This window comes from Boleophthalmus pectinirostris, unplaced genomic scaffold (genome assembly GCF_026225935.1).
Source record: "Boleophthalmus pectinirostris isolate CB_2022bp ecotype Guang Dong unplaced genomic scaffold, ASM2622593v1 HiC_scaffold_9, whole genome shotgun sequence".
Classification (NCBI taxonomy): Eukaryota; Metazoa; Chordata; class Actinopteri; order Gobiiformes; family Gobiidae; genus Boleophthalmus; species Boleophthalmus pectinirostris.
Window position 1 is genome coordinate 16,137,724 of NW_026571541.1, and position 23,699 is coordinate 16,161,422.

Consider the following 23,699-nt stretch of genomic DNA (forward strand, 5'->3'; position numbering starts at 1 on the left):
GGATAACAAAGTTGGGTATATTGCTGAAAGAAATATAGACAATAAAGGATAATATTGAGACCAATTTATGCCACTGACACAATTATCCTAAAACAGGATGCCCAAAAACTCTTCTAAACATATAATATCATTAAAAAAAAGCAAATTGCAATAAATAAATAGCAGAATGAAACACTTTAGGAGTTAGTTTGTATCTTTAAAGAGTTAAACAAGTTATTTATTCAACCCTCTATGGCTCAGATCTAATGAGAGAAAAGGGAAAATAACAAAAACCTCCCTACTAATACTAAGAAAAAGTAAATACATATTGATTGATTTATTCATATAGTAAAGCCCAGATGTTTATGTAGCATTGCCATCACAATGAATATGTGAAGACCATTATGTGAAATATGTATAAAGATTTGTCAAATGCAGAGGACAAATTCCCTTATAGGGGACAATAAAGGCTAACTTAACCTATGTTGGTTAAACAGAACAATTCTTCTTTATCACTTTGTCTCAGTGGTGAATGTACCTCTATGAGCTGATATCATCATTCATGTGTGCTATGCTCTCTGAACCTTTTGAGGTGACATTGAGGTGAAATGAATAAATGTTTCTCTGAAATACTAAGAGATAAAACCAACATATTCATCAGGAGCAACTTTGAAATGTGTATGGGCCTAACAGTGACTAGCCTCAGTGAGTAGGAGGTTATAAGGACGTACAGAAAGACCAATGTAGGTGTGTAAAATATTCATTTTTACATTTTTTGCACAAATTTGTATATAATATGGCATTATAAATATAGAGATTTTAATCAAAATACTTAAAGGTGCATTGTGTAAGTTTGATGGTCGAGGGTCTGTCAAACACTTTTCTCCGTGGAGTTGTTTTTGCTTTGTCTGGAATGTTTCACGGTATGGTATTAAACCTTTACATCTTCATGGAGACCAGACCAGACCAAGTTACAGGTCTGATCTGTGGAGAGGTAGCACCACTCACAGTCAGAATGACAGTTTTATAGGTATGTTTAAACTATAAAGCCACCTGTAACTGAATAAATGTAAGGTAAATCTGTTTAATGTCACACTGCAGAACATTCAGGTGACGGACCCCAACCAAAAAGTTACTTAGTGCACCTTTAAGTGAAAACATTTTACTAATATTGTTTTTTTCCCTGTTTTCTACAGCCAGTCAGTGGGAAGCACCTGGCAGACAGTTGCAGACCATGTGAGACAGGAGAGGCACACAGTAGTTGGACTTCTTCCCAACACAGTGTATCTTTTCATCGTAAGAGCCGTCAACTCCTATGGCCTCAGTGACCCCAGCCCCATCTCCGAGCCAGTCAGGACACAAGGTAAAATGTACTTGGTATACTTTGTAGTTTTCTGTTTTTCTTATTTGAAGATAGTAGATAGTATGTGCTGCTACTGCTGAAACAAAGATTATGTTGAGGGGAAAAATGATTTGCATGTGAAGTTTCAAAACTAATTGCTTTCTCAGTGTGATACCCTTTCTGCCCTAAGCGATGTTGAATTTCATCAAAGAGTTCTCCATTCTCTATTTTTTGCTGGTTTGGTGCTTCTTCAACTGTTCAAATTGGAAACATTGTTCTTTTAGATGGGAGCCCCACAGAACAGGGCGTGGACCACAGACAGGTGCAGCGGGAATTAGGAGAGGTGTCGATCTACCTGCAGAAGCCTGTGGTGCTATCTCCAAACTCTGCCAGGATTTCTTGGACAGTGAGTCAAGTACTTGGCTGGGTAAAAATACATACATTGAACTTGGCATACACTTGAAGGGCACACTAATCTCCATACCCAGAAATGGGTTATCTTTACTGCACAGTAATTTGAGGAGGGCAGATGATTGATAATATTGTGAATATTGTTTTGAAGATATCCACAAATTAAATTTTTCATCATTTATAATTTTAGCTGATTAGAGCTGATTGAAAATAGGGAAACATATCAATTTGTTATCCAATTAAGGACCTGAAAGTAATAAAACTAAAACTAATACATTCAACTACAAGTTTTAACATATTTCTGTTAGATTAGCCTAATAGCATCTGTATATTGTCATAAGGCAAAAAATATTGAAATTTATATTACATTTTTGTGAATATTCTTCACCCCGAACAATAATGGCTTGGTATAATATGTAACTAACTATGGTCATTACATAATTGTTATAAATGTTATAAATCTGTCTTTCTTTCTTATTTTATGGTGATGAAATATATACTTACCCTACCCCAGTATGAAGAAAATAGAAAATATTGTCAGTATTTTCTTGTTCATCATAGTGTAAAGGGGCTGCCAAATGCAGTTATCACTCTTTATCCCAGTTACAGTGCTATTTACATCCATATTCCCAAGATGCCACAAAATAATACATGTTAATTTGATTTTTTACAGGTTGCCCATCAGTCTCGCTACGTTCAGGGTTACAGGATATTTTACCGCTCCATTGGCAGCTCTTGGCTCGTTCAGGATGTAGAGGCCACTTCAGACCAGAGTGCTGTCTTGGTAGATCTCCATCCAAGTCGAGATTATGAGGTGAAAATACGACCTTACTTCAATGAGCTACAGGGTCACGACAGCCTCATGATTCTACTGCGCACACCTGACGAGGGTAAGCAAAGCCCTGGTGTTTATCTCACTAAACACTGTGTTAATACTAGCAAGAGGACCAAGAGTAGACTCTATGTTTGCTCATGCTATATTATATCACTGTCTAATAATATGTGTCCTCTTTCACTGTACACATACATCTTATCTTATTAAAGGTGCACTGTGTAACTTTTCTGACGGGGTTCGGTGTAGTAATGTTTCTTTCCCTGGAATGTTTCACAGTATGACATTAAATCTAACTATCTAAAATTTATTTAAATGAAGCTGATTTTATTGCTAAAAAAAATACCTTGAAAAACTGTGTATGGGGTCGCCTCGCCACAGATCTGACCTGTAACTTGGCCTGGTGGTATCATCTGCGTGTTTCCATGCAGACATACTGTTAAAGTTTCTAGGCAACACAATAACATCTCCCTCCACTGAAAAAGTTACACAGTGCACCTTTAACAAACATAAAATATAAAGCAAAATAAATATTCTATATATTTTTATGCATTGAACCAAATTTCACACTTTTATATCAATTCAAAATGGAGAGCTCTTTTGTATGTCTGCAGTGTTAAGTGGGCCTCCCGAGGCTGTCTCAGTGGTCCAGCTCACCAACAGCTCTAGCATCAGCGTTTCCTGGGAGCCTCCAGCTCATAACGTCCAAAGCGGCATTGTCCGTGAGTACAAGGTGAGACTACCTTCAGATTAGCTCTATTCTCCCTTCTTCTATTTGGAAGATATTCATTTCTGTGTGTATGCTCAGTCAGTGTCATTAAGTGCAAATTAGTATTCAGTCGTTGCTCAGTTCGGCGCTAATTTGCTGTTTTGATAATACTGAATTAACAATTTGTAAATGCTTGTATTTTGTTGCCAATACATGTGCTACTGCCAAACACTCAGTGGTGATATCCAAATCTCGTCTAAAGGCTGACTGTCCTTATCATCTGTTGGTGAAAAAACTGTCACTTCTGATTGTCTTCGTATGAACACAACACTGATTACTAATCATGGAGCTGCTATTCCAGAGGAAAATCAAAACATGCCAAAATGCTATGTTGTTTTAATTTTTCTTCCCATCTGCGGTAGTCAAGCCGAGAAAAATGACTAAGGGGCACATGAAGGATCCAATATACACAATTTGGAGCATGTGATTGTTATATTAATATCAAGAATATCTATAACAGAATACAAGATAAATGTGTATTTTTATCCCCAGTTAGTGTATGAGAACTTGGGGTTCCAAAAGCTAGCAAACTCTCACAAATGAAAAGGAATATTTTTCTTAAGATGCCAGTCATTGTAGCCTTCTATTGTATTGCACATAATAGCATTTGTAGCATAGTTTCACTCTACTTGCAGTGTTGTGTCTTATTGTATTATCATTATTTTTACTAAATTTTCTATCAGTAAATGTCAATATTCAAGTTAAACTGATCTGTATATTTCTTACATTGAAAGTGCACTGCGTAACATTTCTAGTGGAGGGTCTGCCACCTGTTTGTCTCTATGAAAATGTTATTGTTTTGTCCTGAATGTTCCAGTATAGATTAAACCTATTTGGCACAAGAGAGAAAAGCAAGTTACAGCACTACACTACTACAATTTACATCTGTGGAGAGTCGCCCTTATTCACAGAAGGAATAATGGTATTTTTGAACAATAAAGACACCCCTAATGAATAAATCCTAGATGAAGCAAACATTTCCATGGAGATAAATAACTGCTATGAGAAAAATTGCGCAAGGCACCTTTAACAGTGATGTGTTTTGCTCAGGTTTGGTGCATGAGTGAGAGCCTGGATGTGGACAGACAGATTAACAGGACAGTGGATGGGTCTGTGCTGTCCATTCTGCTGAACGGCCTGCTGCCTGACGTCCCCTACACTGTGGTGGTGGCTGCTGTCACCGGGCTGGGAGTGGGCGCTCTCAGCCCCCCTGTCGACCTGCTTCTCAGTGAGTCATCCAAACTGCTAGAATACTGTACAAAGAGACTAAATATAAAGATTCAGATAAAGATTTTGATTTATTTACTAACGAGAGGATCTTTACACCAATACATCAAAACTTTAATACAAAGCACACGATGTATAAAACTTAACCAAATTAATTCACAACTTGAGTTAACAATGGGAAAAGCTAAAAGATAACTTAAATAAAATAATGGTCAGTCTATTCCAGTGTTTCCCAAACTTTTTTTCTGGGGACACATAATTTTAAAAGTCATAAACCTTCATGATCCAAGTCAGTAGACATTATTCGTAAATCACAAAATAAAGGTGCATTTATTTGACCATTATTCAACATTAATGAGGATATTTTATAGTTGACTGAGTGATCGTGTCTCTCTGAACATTTAATATTACTCAAGTTTTAAACAATGAAAAATAGTCACTGAACCAGCAATAAAAGGATCCATAAGTCGCCTATTTGGACATTAAATGTAGCCCATTTATTTTTCTTTTCAGCTTTCAATTGAACCAGAAATATTGGAACAAAATAGTCAATAAAATAATCACAAAAAGATCAGAAATTATACAAAACATGTCTTAACATTTCAACATGTGTCAGAACTGTATATTGCAGACCTACATGCAGATTATGACAAGAAAACCAAAAAAAACTCTTGTGACCCACCTGAGGGCCGCGACCCAGTCTTTGGGAAACGATGGTCTATTCAGTGTGTGTCACTTCTGAATCTTCAACTTTCTCAACACCAACTGTTCTAAAGTGTGACTAAAAATTATAGATTTAAGTGTCAAGAATATAAACATGTTCTTTGAAAACTTCATTTGTACAGATCTTTTTTTTTAAGATTTCATATTTTCAAAGTCTCAAAGTGTAACGTTCACAGACATTACAGCTGAGGAGTCATGTTTTACTATATAGTTGACCAAGTGAACCACCAGTCTTGTTACATAATAAAGAAACATACAAAGCATATAAGTCAGGGTCACTACATACTACTGTGTCCTTGCAGCATGACAGGTCTGTATTAATGTTAACTTTCTTGTTCACAGCTCTACCGCTGGAGTCTACAGTGAAGAAAAGCAGCAATTTCAGCTTATCGGAGCAGATCACAAATGTTATCTGCCAGCCGGCCTTCATCGCAGGGCTGGGCGTAGCAGCGTGGCTAGTGCTAATGGGCTTTAGTGGTTGGCTGTATTGCCGACACAGAAGAAGAAAACAACTGGGGCATTACACCACCTCTTTTGCATACACACCAGCAGGTAAGGACAGTAACTGTGCTTTTTAGTTGATTAGAGGATTTCATGGGTTTAAGGTTCTTGTTGTATGCAGCATTTTAAGAGTTTTTCACCATACAAAAGATAACATATTAAAGTGCCCATGACAGACTTAGATAATTTTCTTATTTTGACTTAAGCAGGTGGGATAATACCTGTAATAAATAGAAATGATAGTTTTACACCAATCAAGAAGCAATTTGTAGAAAGAGTTTTTAAAAATATGCTGAAAATTACAGAAAGTTCCATATTGAAGACATCACACTAGAGAGAATTATGTCTAAAGGTTTAACACAATTTAAATGATACTTTAAACAATATTTCAACAAAATAAAAGTGTATTCTTATAATTGTATTTGTCCAATAATAATTTTTGTGTACATTAGAAGAGTTTTGGCCCAGTGTACAATATGCTTGCTAGGTGACAGTAATGTAATTGCCTATTTCCCACCTAAAAAAATGTCTAAAATAGGAATTAACTGTGCTTTAGTAAAATTAGTCATTTAACCTGTCATAGGCACTTTACGTTTTAACATGTTAATTGCTATGACAACAGTCCAAATTATTAATCATTTTGAAGGACTACTCCGTGTGCATGCTCCAAGGTTGTAAAACTGAAAGGGGCATCTTGTGTAAAAACTACTGGGACTATAAATTCAATTGTGTGATGAAGGAAAGCGTTTTAAGTGTTATTAGCAGAGTGGATGAAGGAGGAAAAGGTTTATGTTTCAACAAATCTCAATGACAAATTTCCACTGAAGCATTAGGAACATCCTCAGCTTTGATAAATGGTTTTAATTTAAACTTTTGTAGCACTGTAAGATAGACTTCACAAATTCTGTTAATTAAAATGTATCTATATTCCCATAAGGCATCTCTCATGTCTGGTAAACACCATCATCAGGGGTATTATCAGTAAATTGTAACAGCTAAAATTTTTTTGGCGTTCTTTGGCTCAGGGCCACATAAACATACAGGAAAGGGTGTTTTTTGACTTTCCACAGACAACAGTTGTGAAGCAACAAATATGATGCAGTTACTACTTGAACTTTACCAATAGCTCAATTAAGACAACTATGAAATTTCCAAGGTGTCCCTAAAATAGCCAGAAAGTGTAGTGTACATTAACAGTTTCACTTATGCTGCTGCCATGATTGTATTTCAGTCCATTTCTTAATCAAATTACATGTGCATTGATTTGTGCTAAAGGCTGTTCTTATGGATCTTTCAGTGCTCTCCCAGTTACAGTTAGGTCAATATTACACCCTGTATCCACCAAAACATGTAAATATTCACACAATCTGAAAGCTAGTTTAGGCTGAAGAATTATGCAAGAGCTTTATGTACAACAAAACTGAGAGAGGAACTGGGAGATTTAGTTATGTTTTGTTTGAGTATATAGTAATAATAACAACAACAATAATAATAATAATAATAATAATAATAATAATAATAACTATTACGGGAGTCAGAAAGCCTCATTGATCCTACCCATATTAACACAATTTTCCCTTAAAGATAGCTTCCCCTTTTCCAACCATTAATTATACCATCATACATAACATCAATGCAACAAATTCTATTAACCATGGTCAGATATTCTTTTGAACTAGTATTGCTGATTTTGACTGATAAAGAGGTACTCTTTTTGATTGTTATTGTCTTATAAGGACCTTTATTATACAAAACTGGTCATTATGAGGTTTATGCCATGTTATTATGCTCCTCAAAAATATACCCAGTTATGTTTTTTTTTTCATTCACATATGTTTGTAATAAAGTAATCTTTTATTATTAGTGTGTCGACATCTCCAAAGCTCAAAATGCTCTTTTCCACTTTGTGATGTCATGTAGTGGTAGTTTTCAGGTTTACAGGTACCATTTACATTTAGTTCAATAGAGACTGACAAGTCCAAATCTGAAATTATCCAAATGATTCTACAGTAGTGAAGGTATTTAAAGTTTAGAAACACAGTGGAGCACATCCAGTATTTCCACATGACATCACAAGGTGGAACAGAGTGCTTTCTGTCTGAGAGAAGAAATCATCCTAAAAATGTTATGTGTGTTAAACATGTGTGAATAAAACTCCAGGTATGTTTTAATGTGAAAACATCATTATATCAGAGATCAGAAAACAGCATAATATGGGCCCTTTAAGTGCAAATGCTTTCTGACTTTAGAAACATCTAGGCCAGGAAATGAAAGACTGTTGAGTACCAGTATCTATTTTTGATAATTAAGTTGTATGATTTGAAAATGTACATGATTTTTTACAGTTTCAACTGTTTACTTAACAAGCTGCCGTGAGCCTTATAGTATTCCCTGGTTAAAATGAATCTAAACATTTGTCTCTTTCTCATCTTGCAGTAGGTTTTGCTCACAGTGAGGGCTCAGGGATCATCAATGGAGGGTAAGGCACAATAGCGCGCCATTCATTCACTTTATTATAAAAGCCAAAAAAAAAAAAAAAGCCTGTCATCTGATAAATGATTTTTAAATCTGTAGACCTGGCTTGTTGGGGTCCAATATGGGAAACTACCCATGGCTGGCTGACTCGTGGCCAACTCCGAATCTCATCCAAAATAGCAAGGACTCTGTGGACTGCTGCTCCGGAAAACTGGACTCTGAAAAATACTACAACAGTAAGAGCATTTCAACCCCTTAAGTTCAACAATTTATCACTTTATAACTTGGCTACATATTATGTATAAAAATGTGACCAAAGGATGTTCATCATGGTCGCTATTAATGGGTGATCATTTTCTATTCATAAGTATTTGGGTGACATTCACAGGGTCAGATTTTCGCGGCCAGACCAATGGGATTGCGTTTCTTTTGAAAGTGCAACTCTTGTGTGCTGTTTGTAAAGGGCTTGAGTGTTTGGAGTGTCTGCTGTGGTCCATTTCAATACATCAAAATTACACCAAAGAAGAGATGACAGTGGCACGTTGAGAGCTGAAAAAGGACTGGTTATTATAGAATGTAAATGTGTTTTACTTTGAGTCTATGCGATGGTCAAACATATTATTATAACTACTAGTTGTAACATAACATAAAATGCTTTATACACAGATCAAGGACAACAAAAAACAACTCGTATAGTAAAAGCATTGTTTAATACATTTTCAGGTATAATGAACTACACCAACCAATCAGAGAAGAGAAGCACTGCCTCCAATGATAGTCCCATCTACAGCACAATTAACACAACAGCGGATGATGACCTGTTAGCTTATTATGACACATACTCCACCAAGTCCTACTCGCAAGGCCCAGACCCATACAGCAGTAATCCAGCTCTGTACAACACAGGCCTGGTGGATCTCGACCAGTGGACCCTCCAGTCTGGCCAGTCAGGCTCAGAATACGCCAAGCTTCAGTACACCAAGAAGAACAATGGTGAGAAGGGTACTTTTAACAAGCACAATTTTGGTTGTGGTGCTTGAACTTCTATTTGAGTATATCTTTAGCCATGTAACATTTACTTGACATAGTTTCATTACTCTTATTTCCACCACTGGTTCTTGGACACATCTGGGAGTAATGAAGGACTAGCATGAGCATGAAGAGTGAATGTTACTGCAACAACTTTCCCCAGACATAATAACAATTATCTGTTTTAGTATTTTTTACTAGATTTTTCTTTCTATTTGACTGTATATAAAGATAAACACATAATAAATAAAAAGATAAATACGTTTTTTGTTTTTTTTTGCCTTGCTATTACAATAGTTTAAATGTAATAAAATATACAACATATATACTTATGTTATATACTTTTTTTTCAGCTTATGTCATTTTTTTCCTCAAAGCATATTAGTCATTCCAAACAATTATGCTTGCAGACAAACTGGTAAAGCAGAGGTCCTCAGGTCTGACCTCAAAACCAGCCGCTCTTACGTGGATGGATGTCCTGTCTCTGCCCCTTCCTGACACTACAGACCTGCACAGCACAAACACACAGGAGCAACAACTGAATAGGTAAAATCATTATGTCTGTTTTGTTTCAACGCTACATGCTCCTTCCTCTCAGTGCACTGTCAAATCTTCATTTAGAGTGAATATTAATAACTTCAAGGCACTCCCTAAATGACAGGGAGACTTACGGCTGACAGATATCAAACCTTCCCCTAACTCTCTGCTGTCAAACCAAACTTGAGTGAAGTTGTGTGTCTGGGGACTGGGTGAATTAGCTACAGTCATGTCTCGGGGCGTTGCATACATTGAGCTGTGGGGTTACTGAGAGGAGCCTGTTCTAACTAACTGTGACAGATGAGGATGCCGACGTAACAGGGTGACTGCTAAGGGCTGCCATGTCTTTTGTAATGACATTAACTTGTGTCTGACAGCTTAAATTAGCACTTTGCCTTTTTAACGACATGTCCATCATTAAATTTACTTTGACAGTGGTGCACAAATAAGGGATGTTCTCCGTCAAAGTTGTGTTTATACATATACGTATAAGACTTTTCTTTTTTTTTTCTTTATATTTTATTTTATTTATTTTTTATTTAACGTAACATTTTAAACAGTGCTGATTTTTTATTAAATAACACACGATACATGGTTATTATTCAGTTTTGTTTTGCTCTGCATATTTTTTGCACCAAATGCCTTTTCCTGAAGCAAGAACTAAAAAGCATGATAAGGTGCCTGCATCTGACTTAATACGACCAGCTATAAATAGTACAAGTCTATCCTCTTCACAAACTATTGGAGCCATTGCTGATTTTATTAGCACTGGCTTTTTCCAGGTTAAATATTTCTATTCCTTCAGTCTTCACCTGATCAACTGTGGCTACAGTAGCAGCTTACCACCATCTGTATGAACAGAATGAATTATGCACCAAATTGGGTGAAACGTTTGCTTCTGGAAAAGGCACTATATACAACTAAAGCATTTTATTTCCAATGCTTCTTTATATAGCCCTGAGGATGAGGATGAAGACTGGTGTCCTCCATTACCTGCCAGAACCTATTTGATGGACAGCTCTAAAGAAGAACTTTCAAGTCCCATTTCTAAACAAGATGAGGCACCCTACACACCGATACGCCTGCCCTCGCCCCAGAAAGACCACCGACAGCCCAACCACACTTCACATCTCCCAACCTTTGACCTTTTGTCTCGGCAGCGCCCTAACTCCCAAATCTCACAGTCCAACCCTGATCTGTTTACAAACAAGGAGGAGGATGTGTACCACACAAGCCACTGGGCTGACACTTTCACTAGCGATACTTTCGGCAAAGGTTAGTTTGAGCTTCAATATTAAGACATTTTGTGTTTTATCAAAGGAAGTCACCAATAGAAAGACCGTGTACATTCAATAAATTATAACACATATTCCAACTGTTCAGCTTTTCATCTGGTACAAGCACAAAACTGTATCTCTGGCAGCTGTTGTCAAATCATATATAACTGACAAAATAGTTAATCAACATTGTCATTAATTTATCTCAGAAAAATCGCCCCCTGGTGCGGGCTCTGCTGTCATGGTACACAGGCCGAGGAGCAAGAAGAAGCTATCTAAAGATGTTCAGCTCCACAGAGACCTACAGGGTCTGGCAGGTACATTCTTAACAATAGTAGGAAAGTTATTTTGGGCGTTTTCTGAATCAAGCCACATTATTGCTGCTCTGTTGTGTGTAAAATTGTATTCAGGCCTGCCCCCTCTACCTGCCCCTCCCCCCAACGAAGACTCCCTAAAGCTGTTAGCAGATGTCCTGGGCCACAGCCGGACTGACAGTAGTGAGCGGAGAGATGCCAGCGACCTGTCCAGTCTTCAGAGGAGGGAGGGACATTTTTCCCCACAGCGATCAAGGCCCACTAAATGGATGCTGCAAGGTGTGAAGTGAAAATACGCATTCATCCTAATGTATTCACATTTTTATTGTTTTACTATTAATTCCACAGAGGTCTACACATTTTTTCAAACTCAGCATTGTTTTTTAGCCCCTTATTAGTGTAAAAATAGCTGACACACAGATGCATTTGTTTTGTGCAGAAGAGAATGTAAACCCATACGCTCAGTCAACTTTCCTGCCCAGTGTACAGATGTCTGGGTATGGCTCTCTTGGCGGTGCAGTCCTTCCAAGGCCCTCTACAGCACGGCAGAAAAAAGATGAGGTATATCTTATTGTCTTCATTTTATAGTCATTAATGTTCCAAACCTTAACTGGTATTTAGCTACTGAAAAATGCTCAGAATAATCTGGAGAGAACCACAGAATGTTTTAACCATGGATGCTATAGATATATCTCTATATTGCATAAATACTAAAAATAAAATCCGTTTTTTTTCAGAATCTCATGTAGACAAGGCTGTGACGTTCATATTGTGTTGCCATGGTACCAGAGAAACAGCAACAACTATCAAGGCGCGCCATCTGGCTTCTATCTGTTCCTCTGGTTCATTTATTGACAAATATTAGTTTTCAATCTTTATTTTTGGTGATTTGTTCCCCACCCATTCATGTACAGTAAAAAGGACAATTTACATTTTTATACATGTAATAAGAGATATTGCTAAATCACAGTACTAAAAGAACCCAATATTTTTGAACATAGCTTACGCATATTGTACAGAAGATTACTGAATGTATCATCTATTGACTGGTATAGATATTACATTTGAGTGACTGGAAAATGTGGGTTTGTATTTGGTATGAATGTGCATGTGTAGAGTAAAGACTTTGGACCTTCCATCTCTGTATTACTGTACAAAACATCACCTGTGTGTTGTCTTTTTTAAATGAACAATAAAACATTTGTAACAAAATCCTTTGTTGTGTTTCATGACCAAAGTGCCCTTGTAGTGATTTATACAAACAGTTCATTCTACCTGTGGCCTTTCAGTCAGTCCTCAAACATCAGTAAGACAGCGAGTGTTGCAAGTTTCTTATGAGAACATTGTATTGAAGTTCAGTGAAAAAAGAGCATGTCACATAAAATAGATTCTCGAATATAACTTCAGAACTGCTTGTATCAGTTTTTCCTGTTATGTTCTTGTATGCCACATGACTGCACTGAAGTCTATAGTGAGGCCATAGATTGTACTGTATGATAGTGCTCCAGTCATTATATTGGCTACAACAGGTAATAAATTGTGCCATCTTGTGGAGAAAACTGAAACATGCAACATGCATGTAAAAGAAAGTAGGCCTATAGCCAATGCATTACTAGGCCTTAATAAAAGTGCTTTTATATTTTTGTAAATTATTGCAAGAGATGTTGTAATTGTTATTGTTATGTATGCACTTTATCCTTAATGAAAAATGGTGTTCATGTACGGCTTGTAAAATGAAGTTTACACTTCACACTGCAGTTCATCAGGGAATCTCATAATGGAAACCCACATTAATTTCACATGGTAGGCTTTACTTTAAAGTGAAAATTAAAATGCATATTTAGCTCTATCTATCATACTTATACCACTTACTTCTTTTGTTGTCAAAAACCTCCACACTCAGAGTTTTTTTGGCCACCCACATGCCAGCTCATTTCTGTGCCCTTGACCTTGGGATCTTTTCCCAACCATTTGGTGCACAGCAGGTTCAACTTGAGCTGCTAAATGACATTTTTCCTACACAAAACCACCACCACCAAACCTTGTACAGAGTTTTTAAAACAAATGTGCATGGGATAAAATAAAGTTAGATTTTTTCAAGTTTCATTATATCTTTATAATAAATACATTTTAAACACTTTGTGTAAATCAAATGCAACACACAGTATGTAGATTATGAAATGAACCCCAAGTATCCACTTTACTCAGAACATATGAACTTTGAACCAGTATGATTTAAAGTTTTTCCATTTCTGGAGGCTTTCCCCCTATTTTTTTTTTCTTTTATGTGCATCAAATTTACAGATCACAGTATAGCCCCATAATTATCAACAGAAATGTGATATGTGGACATTGTTACTCATGACTTTGGTGTCCCAGCTGCCGAGCATTCTGAATTCAAACGCCTATGTCATCAGTATTACCGTGCTTTAACAGTTTTGTATTTTCAGCAAATTCCCTAAAACACAAAACTCTGCTCTGTGATTGGCTATGGCTCTGCGGGCCCTATTGTCTCAGTGGTCTGCTGGTTCGCCATAGTTTTCTATGCACAAACAAAACTTTACTGCCAACCAGGACATTATTGGGATCCTGGGTGCAGTGATAGCCAAAAATATTAAAATCTTTATTATTAATACAAAAGGAAAATAGAAAGGTAAGTTATTAACCATTTGAAACAATTAGTGTGGTGGTGGGATAGTTCAATATTCTATAAATATTTAATCACTTAAGACTAACTGTTGAACAACTGGTTATTTTATAAAACATTATTGTATGTATTGTGTGTAATAACTGCTTTGTCAATATTGAATTTTGGGGGGATTGTAGATTATTTCTATTTTTTCCACTAACTATATAATATACAATATGAACTTGGATTGCTTGTTTTTTGTTAAGATATAGGGCCTGTTTTGCAAATTTCTGAAATGGTCGGCAGACTTTGACACAACATTTTCAACTCACCTCACAGTTTTTTTATGCTCTATGTAAATTCTAGTATAGTCTGTTATCCGGTGTTTTAAAAAGAGGGTTGTGGCCACATTATTTTGTTTTGTTTTGTTTTTACCTGACAATGACGAATAAATACAATTTTATTCGATTTTTTTCAATTGTATCCCCATCATCTGTTTCAGTAATGATATAACAATTGCTATGTTGGATTTTTGTGAAAAATAAAATACAAAAGGTGTCACCAACATTGCTGCAAAGTTGCCAATCCAGTATCTAGACTAGTACTGGGTCTGAACCAAAACTAGTACTAATCCAGAATAAATCTAGGTCTAAACCAGGACTAAATAAACTAGTAAACAAGAGAAAATGTATCGGCTGTTGGGACGTCCTAACTGTACCATGCGGGGCCAAACCCGACTGATAATTCTCTCTGACAGTGACGATGTACAGCTTCATGGGTGGTGGGCTGTTCTGCGCTGGAGTAGGCAACATCCTTCTGATTGTCTCCACGGCAACAGACTACTGGATGCAGTACCGACATGCCAGCAATTACATGCACCAGGGTCTGTGGAGATACTGTGTGCCCGGGAAATGCATGACACACACAGACAGCATTGGTAAGAGCTGGGCCCATATGACGCTCATTTAATCGTGCCCATAATGTAAAACAATGCAAAACAAAATTCACATGATATTATAATTAAATAGTTTTTGCACTATTTTTTGTCTATACCTGCCCATAGCTTATTGGGACGCAACACGAGCCTTTATGATCCTCTCCCTGCTGGCCTGCTTCATTGGAATTGTAATTGGTATAATGGCTTTTATCCACTATTCATCCTTTGACAGCTTTGACAAGACATTTGCAGCCGGCATTCTCTTCTTCATCTCTTGTAAGTCCTCACAAATACAAATTACACCCTAGGTATTTTAGTTTAATGAAGAAAATAATATATTGCATACTGCCTCCAACATTAAGGTGAAACAGGACAAAAACAAGATGTCCATTTCTGGATTATTAACCATAATGTTTTGTATACTCTAATGCATGTACCATTTTGACATTTATATAGCATTTTGTGCACATACCAGCTTGTCAAAGCCTGATCTGTCAGATCTTAGAAGCTAAGAAAGGCTGGTCTTGGTTAGTACTTGGATGGGAGACTGCTGAATATCAGGTGCCACAGTGGGCTGCCAATGGCAAACCAACAGTATCTACTATGAACGTGGCACCTGTATGTGAAATGTGTGTATATGTATGAGTGTTAATGGTAGTTGGAGAGGTCAATGGCGCAGATTGGCAGCATCGCTTCCATCAGTCTGCCCAAGGGCAGCTGTGGCTACTGTGGTAGTTTACCCCCACTGAATGGATTGAAAGATTAAAGCAGTGTAAAAAGATATTCATATATTATTTATTATTACCAAATAATACTGATTTTTGAAATGATCTTCTATTTTTCCCATGTGTTTAGGCTTCTTTGTGCTGCTGGCAATGGCAGTATACACTGGCGTGACTGTGAATTACTATGGAAAACGTTATGGCAGTTGGCGTTTCTCCTGGTCCTATATAATGGGCTGGGTTGCAGTTGTGCTAACCTTTTTCTCAGGTGAGGAGTTTGTTGCAAATGATCCCCTTGTTCATGAAAACATCCCAGCCAATCAAAATGGTATCTTTTAGGTATCTTCTACATGTGTGCATATCGAATGCACGAATGCCCAAGAAACTCCAACTCACGCTGAACAGACACACGGACATCCTGGTGCTATTGGCCTTGCGGATGCTTTATCCCAAAAAAAAACTAAGTACCTGAAATTTCCAGTTCAACTTAACATTTTTAAAGTTACAAAATAAAATAAATTTCTACACAACCTATTGGAGTCATTCTTTTTTTCTTTTTCTTTTTTTTTAACAAAGTTTAAAGGAACTAATAACTATTACTAGCAAGTAATAATCAAATGCCAATGTATGTAAAGTTTTCAAGTGATGATGAAATTACCATTCTAAAACAATCAATAACTTTATTTTGATTGATAAAACTGGACTTGTGGATAGTCACAAGATGCTAAACCATGTGTTCATATGCTCAAAATAAATATCCAAATATAGTTACTGTAACACTGAATCTATTTTAGTTTATTATTAAAATCAGATTATTGATCCTGCTGATCTTTCCACATTGGTGGGTTCACTGAGGGCATCAGCAGACCCAAGCATCCCAGGCAACCAATCCTGCTACATTATGGTGATAATGGGTTTGCACACTTCCTCTTCTGCTTTTCTGCATACTCATCTTTCAATGCTTCCTAATAACACATTTTAGTTTGAACAACAACAATTTAAAACTTAACCATGACATGAAGTCATATTGTCCAGCCAGTGAATCATTTTGTTCTAGCTGTTTAGACTTCATCTCTGTTTTTATCTTTGAGTTTCTCAGTGTCCATATCTCTGTGAAAAGATCTGAGTAAAACTGACAGGAGGCCTAGCTGGAGGTCTTCCTATTCCTGTTGAGCCTCACCTTGAGATGTGGTTGACTGCTTGTCGTGGTACTTTGATGGACGATGGGATTCTGAAGGGTCCAGGGCTTTTCTGAACTCTTCTTGGAATGCTCTAAAACAAACATGGGAACAATTCTAGAATATAGTGAGACACAAACCACAAAATAACAATTTTTAAGATGATTAGTTCTTGGACCTGGGGTGGGGTCTGTGATCTGGGAACAAGTGGACAAACTTTTAAATCCTGTTAATGGAATGACAAACATCCTGGTCATCCAACCACTTTGGAACATTTACCACTGAGAAGTTTTATGCCATACTGTGGAAGATTATAACCAAAAGAACAACATTTCCAGTCAGGTTTGTGCAGATGCAACCATTCAGAGAAACACCCAGTCCAGCTGTGACTGTTGTCACAAAAGAGTGTTCTACTTTATTAATCAACGGTCCACTAAACATACCACATAAGTCCTAGTTCATAAAAGAAGTCATAAAACACCGTAGTAATTCAGGAAATTAATCATATTATACAAGTTGCTCTTGTTACACCAAAGACAGGTAGGACAAATCGACCATCCTGAGAAGAATCTGAACCAGTTTCCAAAACCACAATTTTTTTTTTTTTTTATCACAAAAATTGTATAGGACTTTTAAATTAATTCCACCTTTTTTCTTTTTTTCTTCTTCTTTTTTTTTTTTTTTTTAAATAAGTCCCTAAATGCTCATTCTGTTATGTCTCAGACCATCCACAGGGACACCTGCTATACCTATTCTTATATTTCCCCAAAATTATTGAGGAACAATTAGAAATCTGATTTTTCTGTGTAGAGCTTGTTCCCAGTTAAAATGAGAGTAGATCAGATAGCAGAGGCCAAAACTACAGAGCCACAAATGAGTCCAGCCATTTGTCTGTACTCTAAAAGGTTCAAAAACACATTCCATTTAAATTGAGAGTCAAACGTTTGAGGAAAAACAGGCAGCAATAGTAATCAAAATAACCTTATAGCGTTTGCTCTTTGAAAACAAAAACTGACTCATTATACTGTTCATGGGTTTCAGCTTCCTGTGATATGTAACATTTTAAGAACTTTTTCCCATTCAGAAGATACAATATTTTGTTAAATTGTTGAATTAATTACCATGGTCTAATTGTTTATCAAAAGTGAAGTGCAATACAACGCTGCATGTTTAGAAGCAGAATTAGGTGGTCAAGGAAATGAGGGCAGCGTCTCATATAGAAAGTATTGAAAACTACTCAAAACTTTAAAAGATGATAAAAATGGAGTCTATGCTCTCACTTCAATGATTATCTAGCTTTCATTAAAATAACTCAAAATTTTGATCAATCTGTGCCTATTTGTGTCATCCTGTTTTGTCCCATTTGTGGTTTGAGTTTTCATAAAATGTCTGCTTTCACCTGTCTCCAATTTCCACCACAGAACTTCCTTGCAACTATTATGTTATAGTTTAATTCTAAATACAATGAAAATTTGAATTATTTTAGCTTTCACTCTATTATCCATTCACAATATGCCATGGTGTTAATTCACAAAAAATAGTCAATCAAAAAGTGTATATTGTTATCACCATCCATCCATCCATCCATTTTCGTCCGCTTATCCGGGGCCGGGTCGCGGGGGGAGCAGCCTAAGCAGGGACTCCCAGACTTCCTTCACCCCAGACACGTCCTCCAGCTCCTCCAGGGGGACCCCGAGGCGTTCCCAGGCCAGCCGAGAGACATAGTCCCTCCAGCGTGTCCTGGGTCTTCCCTGTGGCCTCCTCCCGGTGGGACAAGCCCGGAACACCTCCCGAGGGAGGCGACCAGGAGGCATCCGGAACAGATGCCCGAGCCACCTCAACTGGCTCCTCTCGACGTGGAGGAGCAGCGGCTCTACTCCGAGCTCCTCCCGTGTGACTGAGCTCCTCACCCTATCTCTAAGGGAGCGCCCAGCCACCCTGCGGAGGAAACTCATTTCGAGCGCTTGTATCCGCGATCTCGTCCTTTCGGTCACTACCCAGAGCTCATGACCATAGGTGAGAGTAGGAACGAAGACTGACCGGTAAATCGAGAGCTTCGCCTTTCGACTCAGCTCCCTCTTCACCACAACGGTCCAATACAGCGACCGCATCACTGCCGAAGCTGCACCGATCCGCCTGTCAATCTCACGTTCCGTCCTTCCCTCACTCGTGAACAAGACCCCGAGATACTTGAACTCCTCCACTTGAGGCAAAGACTCTCCACCCACCCGGAGAGGGCAAGCCACCTTTTTCCGGTTGAGAACCATGGCCTCGGACTTGGAAGAGCTGATCTTCATCCCAGCCGCTTCACACTCGGCTGCAAACCGCCCCAGTGCACATTGCAGGTCCTGGTTCAATGGAGCCAACAGAACAACATCGTCCGCAAACAGCAGAGATGAAATCCTGTGGTCCCCAAACCGGACCCCGTCCGGCCCCTGACTGCGCCTAGAAATTCTGTCCATAAACACAATGAACAGAACCGGTGACAAAGGGCAGCCCTGGCGGAGTCCAACATGCACCGGGAACAGGTCTGACTTACTGCCGGCAATGCGAACACAGCTCCTGCTCCGGTCATACAGGGACCGGACAGCCCTTAGCAAAGGGCCCCGGACCCCATACTCCCAGAGCACCCCCCACAGGACACCACGAGGGACACGGTCGAATGCCTTCTCCAGATCCACAAAGCACATGTGGACTGGTTGGGCAAACTCCCATGAACCCTCGAGCACCCGATGGAGAGTGTAGAGCTGGTCCAGTGTTCCACGGCCAGGACGAAAACCACACTGCTCCTCCTGAATCCGAGGTTCGACTATCGGCCGGATTCTCCTCTCCAGTACCCTGGAATAGACCTTACCGGGAAGGCTGAGGAGTGTGATCCCCCTATAGTTAGAACACACCCTCCGGTCCCCCTTCTTATACAGAGGGACCACCACCCCGGTTTGCCAGTCCAGAGGTACTGTCCCCGACCGCCACGCGATGTTGAAGAGGCGTGTCAGCCAAGACAGCCCCACAACATCCAGAGACTTCAGGTACTCAGGGCGGATCTCATCCAACCCCGGAGCCTTGCCACCAAGGAGCTTGCCAACCACCTCAGTGACTTCGGCCAGGGTGATGGACGAGTCCGCCTCCGAGTCCCCAGCCTCGGCCTCCTCCTCGGAGGACGTGACGGTGGGATTGAGGAGATCCTCAAAGTATTCCTTCCACCGCCGGACAACGTCCCCAGTCGAGGTCAACAGCTCTCCCCCCGCACTGTAAACAGTGTTGGTGAAGAACTGCTTTCCCCCTCCTGAGGCGCCGGACGGTTTGCCAGAATCTCTTTGAGGCCGTCCGATAGTCCTTCTCCATGGCCTCCCCGAACTCCTCCCAGCTCCGAGTTTTTGCCTCCGCGACCACACGGGCTGCAGCACGCTTGGCCCGCCGGTACCCGTCAGCTGCCTCAGGAGTCCCCCGAGCCAACAAGGCCCGATAGGACTCCTTCTTCTGCCTGACGGCATCCCTTACTTCCTGTGTCCACCACCGGGTTCGGGGATTGCCGCCGCGACAGGCACCACAGACCTTACGCCCACAGCTCCAAGCCGCATCGACAATAGAGGCTGAGAATGAAGCCCACTCGGACTCCATATCTCCGGCCTCCCCCGGAATCCGGGAGAAGTCCTCCCGGAGGTGCGAGTTGAAGGTCCCTCTGACAGAGGGCTCCGCCAGACGTTCCCAACAGGTCAGGCCAGGTCTTTCCGGCTTCCTCCTCCGCCAGCGAACCCAACTCACGACCAGGTGGTGATCAGTTGACAGCTCAGCCCCTCTCTTCACCCGAGTGTCCAAGACACGCGGCCGGAGATCAGATGACACGACTACAAAGTCGATCATCGACCTCCGGCCTAGGGTGTCCTGGTGCCACGTGCACTTATGGACACCCTTGTGCTCGAACATGGTGTTTGTTATGGACAAACTGTGACTGGCACAGAAGTCCAATAACAAAACACCGCTCGGGTTCAGATCAGGGAGGCCGTTCCTCCCAATCACCCCTCTCCAAGTGTCACTGTCGTTGCCCACGTGGGCGTTGAAGTCCCCCAGGAGAACAACGGAGTCCCCGGTCGGTGCACTGTCTAGTACCCCTCCCAAGGACTCCAAGAAGGCCAGGTACTCTGCACTGCTGTTCGCACGGCGGCGCAGGGACGCGACCCTCTCGTTCACCGGGGTGAACTCCAACTCACAGCGACTGAGCTGTGAGGCAATGAGCCCACACCAGCCCGCCGCCGCTCCCCGCGGCCAACGCCAGAGAAATGGAGAGTCCAGCCCCTCTCAAGGAGTTGGGTTCCAGAGCCCAAACGGTGCGTGGAGGTGAGGCCGACTATATCTAGTCGGTAACGCTCAACCTCCCGCACAAGCTCAGGCTCCTTACCCCCCAGCGAGGTGACATTCCATGTCCCCAGAGCTAGTCTCCATGTCCGGAGATCTGGTCGCCGAGGCCCCCGCCGTCGACTGCTGCCCAGATCTCTCTGCACCGGCCCCATATGGATCCTCCCGCGGGTGGTGGGCCCACGTGAGGACGGCCCCACGTCGCTCCTTCGGGCTAAGCCCGGCCGAGCCCCGTGGGGGGAGGCTCGGCCACCAGACGCTTGCCTTTGAGCACCCACCCCAGGCCTGGCTCCAGGGTGAGGCCCCGGTGACGCCAATCCGGGCGACGTAACTGGCCTTGCTGGTACACTCATCATAGGGACTTCTGAACCGTTCTTCGTCTGACCCGTCCCCCCGGACCTGTTTGCCTTGGGTGACCCTACCAGGGGCATGAAGCCCCCGACAACATAGCTCCTGGGATCATTCGGGCACTCAAACCCCTCCACCACGATAAGGTGACGGTTCAAGGAGGGGTATTGTTATCACATGAAGTTAATAATCAAACACAGCCTCTACTAAGGATAGAGTGATCAGCCTTCACATGCATGTATTCTGAAACTTTAAAAAAAAACCTTCACTGATATCTTTTCCACAGCAGATTTGACAAGAAAATCTGTATCATGAGGTCAAAGTAGAACAGGTCAAATTTCTCTCTGAATGGGTCACCATCTCATAATTAAATGTTATAACAAGCCTGGTATTTGATTTCCATTTGAAGTGTTGCTTGATTCTCTTCTAAAGTAACCTTAAATAACGGAGCTCCACCTTAAAACTGCCTTTCATAATACTATCCTAGCGGGACATGGTGTTATTATAACTGTGCAGACTGAAAGAACATATTGTCCCGTTAAACTCATCATTTAATACCCCTTACACATTTCATATTAGTGATAGGAAGAGATACTGTCACAAAAAGGTAGTTAGAGTTACTGTATTGTACATGTAGAGTAGTTGAAAGTAGTTCTAAAATAAGGTCACCTGCCAGCACTTATACTATTATATAGTGGGAAAATATGTTAAATGAGTTAAACAAGGCACTTTCATCCAAATATTTATACTTATTTACACTGGAAGCAAAGTCCTATATTACACAAAATATATTCTTGTGAGATTTAAGCCATGTTAGGATGGTGTTACCTGAACAAAAACATACACATGACATCACAAGGTGGATTTTTTTCTGTTTGAGAGAAGGACTCTATAATAAATATACAGGGTTTGTGTGTTAAATGTGTGAAGGAAACAAAACACAATTCCAGGTATGTTTTTGACGAGGAAACAACATTTTAACATAGATCATGAAATTGCGTAATATGAGCTCTTTAAAGAACGTCTTTGTTCTGATGTGTGGACTGGAAGTTAACTAAATCCAAATGGGATCTACATGTCAAATTGTAAGACCAAAATATGCTTAAAAGATGGTATTACCTGCAAACAAACAAACAAACAAACAAACAAAAAACATATGCAAAATCAAAATCTGCACAAGTTTCAGGACCAAATAATCACATATAGTGTCTTTACTGTACTGCAAAATCCATATTATATGAGATTCTGAGGAGTATCATTTGAACACTTTAGTTGGGAACTTGTTTATCTGGTTTAACTTAGTAATCTAAACACATAGTATGGGCCCCACTGGAAAAACATACACTGTCAAATGATCCACGGGAATCCCCTTTTTGTCATACGTTATGAACATGCACCATTATGCAAGATGTTGATCTACTCTTTCTCCCATCTGAAATTTGGCAGTTGCTGATTTCAAGGAAACTGAAATTTTGATTAGTGTTATATTGGGTCAGACTGAACATGGTTTGAACAGACTAGTACAGACACATGCATGTTGAGTTGGAGTTGAGTCAAAATGTTGTTCTCTTAGCAATCCCAGCTCCGGTTGGTGTGTCCTTGAACAACACACTAATACTGACTTTACTCTTACATGGATCTGCATGGACTGAACTTAACCAAAAATATTGTGTCTCATGTGTGTCCATTAACAACTTTCTCATCCAAATAAGTTAATAAGGTCTTGGGAAATCATATTGATGAAAAACTTAGCTGGAAAATGCAAATAAGTATAATTCAGAGAAAATTTGCTACAATTGTTACCATAATGAGTAAAATGAAAAGTCTCTTCAAAATCCCCTTTCCTTACTGCATTACAGTCTATTCCTTCCATACTTAAACTACTGTGTTATAATATTTGTAAATCTAATATCAATACACTTTTTTACTCCAAAAAAAGGTTGTCAGGAAGGATTATTAATCAAGCAAATTACTATGCATCAACAAATCCTCTTTTTGTTAAGATAAAAAATACTTAGTTTTTTGATCTTGTTGACATGAGTACAGCTATAGTGATGTACGAGGCCTATAGTCATAATCATATACAGGAGTTTTTCAAGCCGAGAGTCAGTAT

At 39.7% G+C, this 23,699-nt stretch overlaps 2 protein-coding genes across 2 annotated transcripts in view; both read left to right on the forward strand.

The window, feature by feature from the left end:
• The window catches only part of zgc:77784 (uncharacterized protein LOC402947 homolog), a 46,138-nt gene extending 34,134 nt beyond the window's left edge, over nucleotides 1-12,004 (forward strand). Inside the window, exons 12-25 of the mRNA XM_055147884.1 lie at nucleotides 1,176-1,342; nucleotides 1,606-1,727; nucleotides 2,406-2,622; nucleotides 3,179-3,297; nucleotides 4,384-4,561; nucleotides 5,626-5,835; nucleotides 8,221-8,263; nucleotides 8,359-8,501; nucleotides 8,983-9,252; nucleotides 9,699-9,834; nucleotides 10,781-11,100; nucleotides 11,312-11,419; nucleotides 11,513-11,695; nucleotides 11,856-12,004. Coding sequence (XP_055003859.1) covers nucleotides 1,176-1,342; nucleotides 1,606-1,727; nucleotides 2,406-2,622; nucleotides 3,179-3,297; nucleotides 4,384-4,561; nucleotides 5,626-5,835; nucleotides 8,221-8,263; nucleotides 8,359-8,501; nucleotides 8,983-9,252; nucleotides 9,699-9,834; nucleotides 10,781-11,100; nucleotides 11,312-11,419; nucleotides 11,513-11,695; nucleotides 11,856-12,004 — 2,365 coding nt within the window. The remainder of the gene's footprint in view (nucleotides 1-1,175; nucleotides 1,343-1,605; nucleotides 1,728-2,405; nucleotides 2,623-3,178; nucleotides 3,298-4,383; nucleotides 4,562-5,625; nucleotides 5,836-8,220; nucleotides 8,264-8,358; nucleotides 8,502-8,982; nucleotides 9,253-9,698; nucleotides 9,835-10,780; nucleotides 11,101-11,311; nucleotides 11,420-11,512; nucleotides 11,696-11,855) is intronic.
• Nucleotides 12,005-14,807: 2,803 nt separating this feature from the next.
• On the forward strand, nucleotides 14,808-16,105 carry lim2.3 (lens intrinsic membrane protein 2.3). Its single transcript, XM_020928681.2, has 4 exons — nucleotides 14,808-14,982; nucleotides 15,109-15,258; nucleotides 15,838-15,972; nucleotides 16,044-16,105. The coding sequence occupies exons 1-4, from the start codon at nucleotides 14,808-14,810 to the stop codon at nucleotides 16,103-16,105; spliced, it is 522 nt and encodes a 173-aa protein (XP_020784340.1).
• The last annotated feature ends 7,594 nt before the right edge of the window (nucleotides 16,106-23,699 follow it).

Coding starts and splice junctions, on each gene's coding strand:
- lim2.3 (XM_020928681.2), top strand. CDS start 14,808: ATGTACAGCTTCATGGGTGGTGGGCTGTTCTGCGCTGGAGTAGGCAAC. Junction 15,259..15,837: donor CATTCTCTTCTTCATCTCTT/GTAAGTCCTCAC, acceptor CCATGTGTTTAG/GCTTCTTTGTGCTGCTGGCA. Junction 15,973..16,043: donor TGTGCTAACCTTTTTCTCAG/GTGAGGAGTTTG, acceptor GGTATCTTTTAG/GTATCTTCTACATGTGTGCA.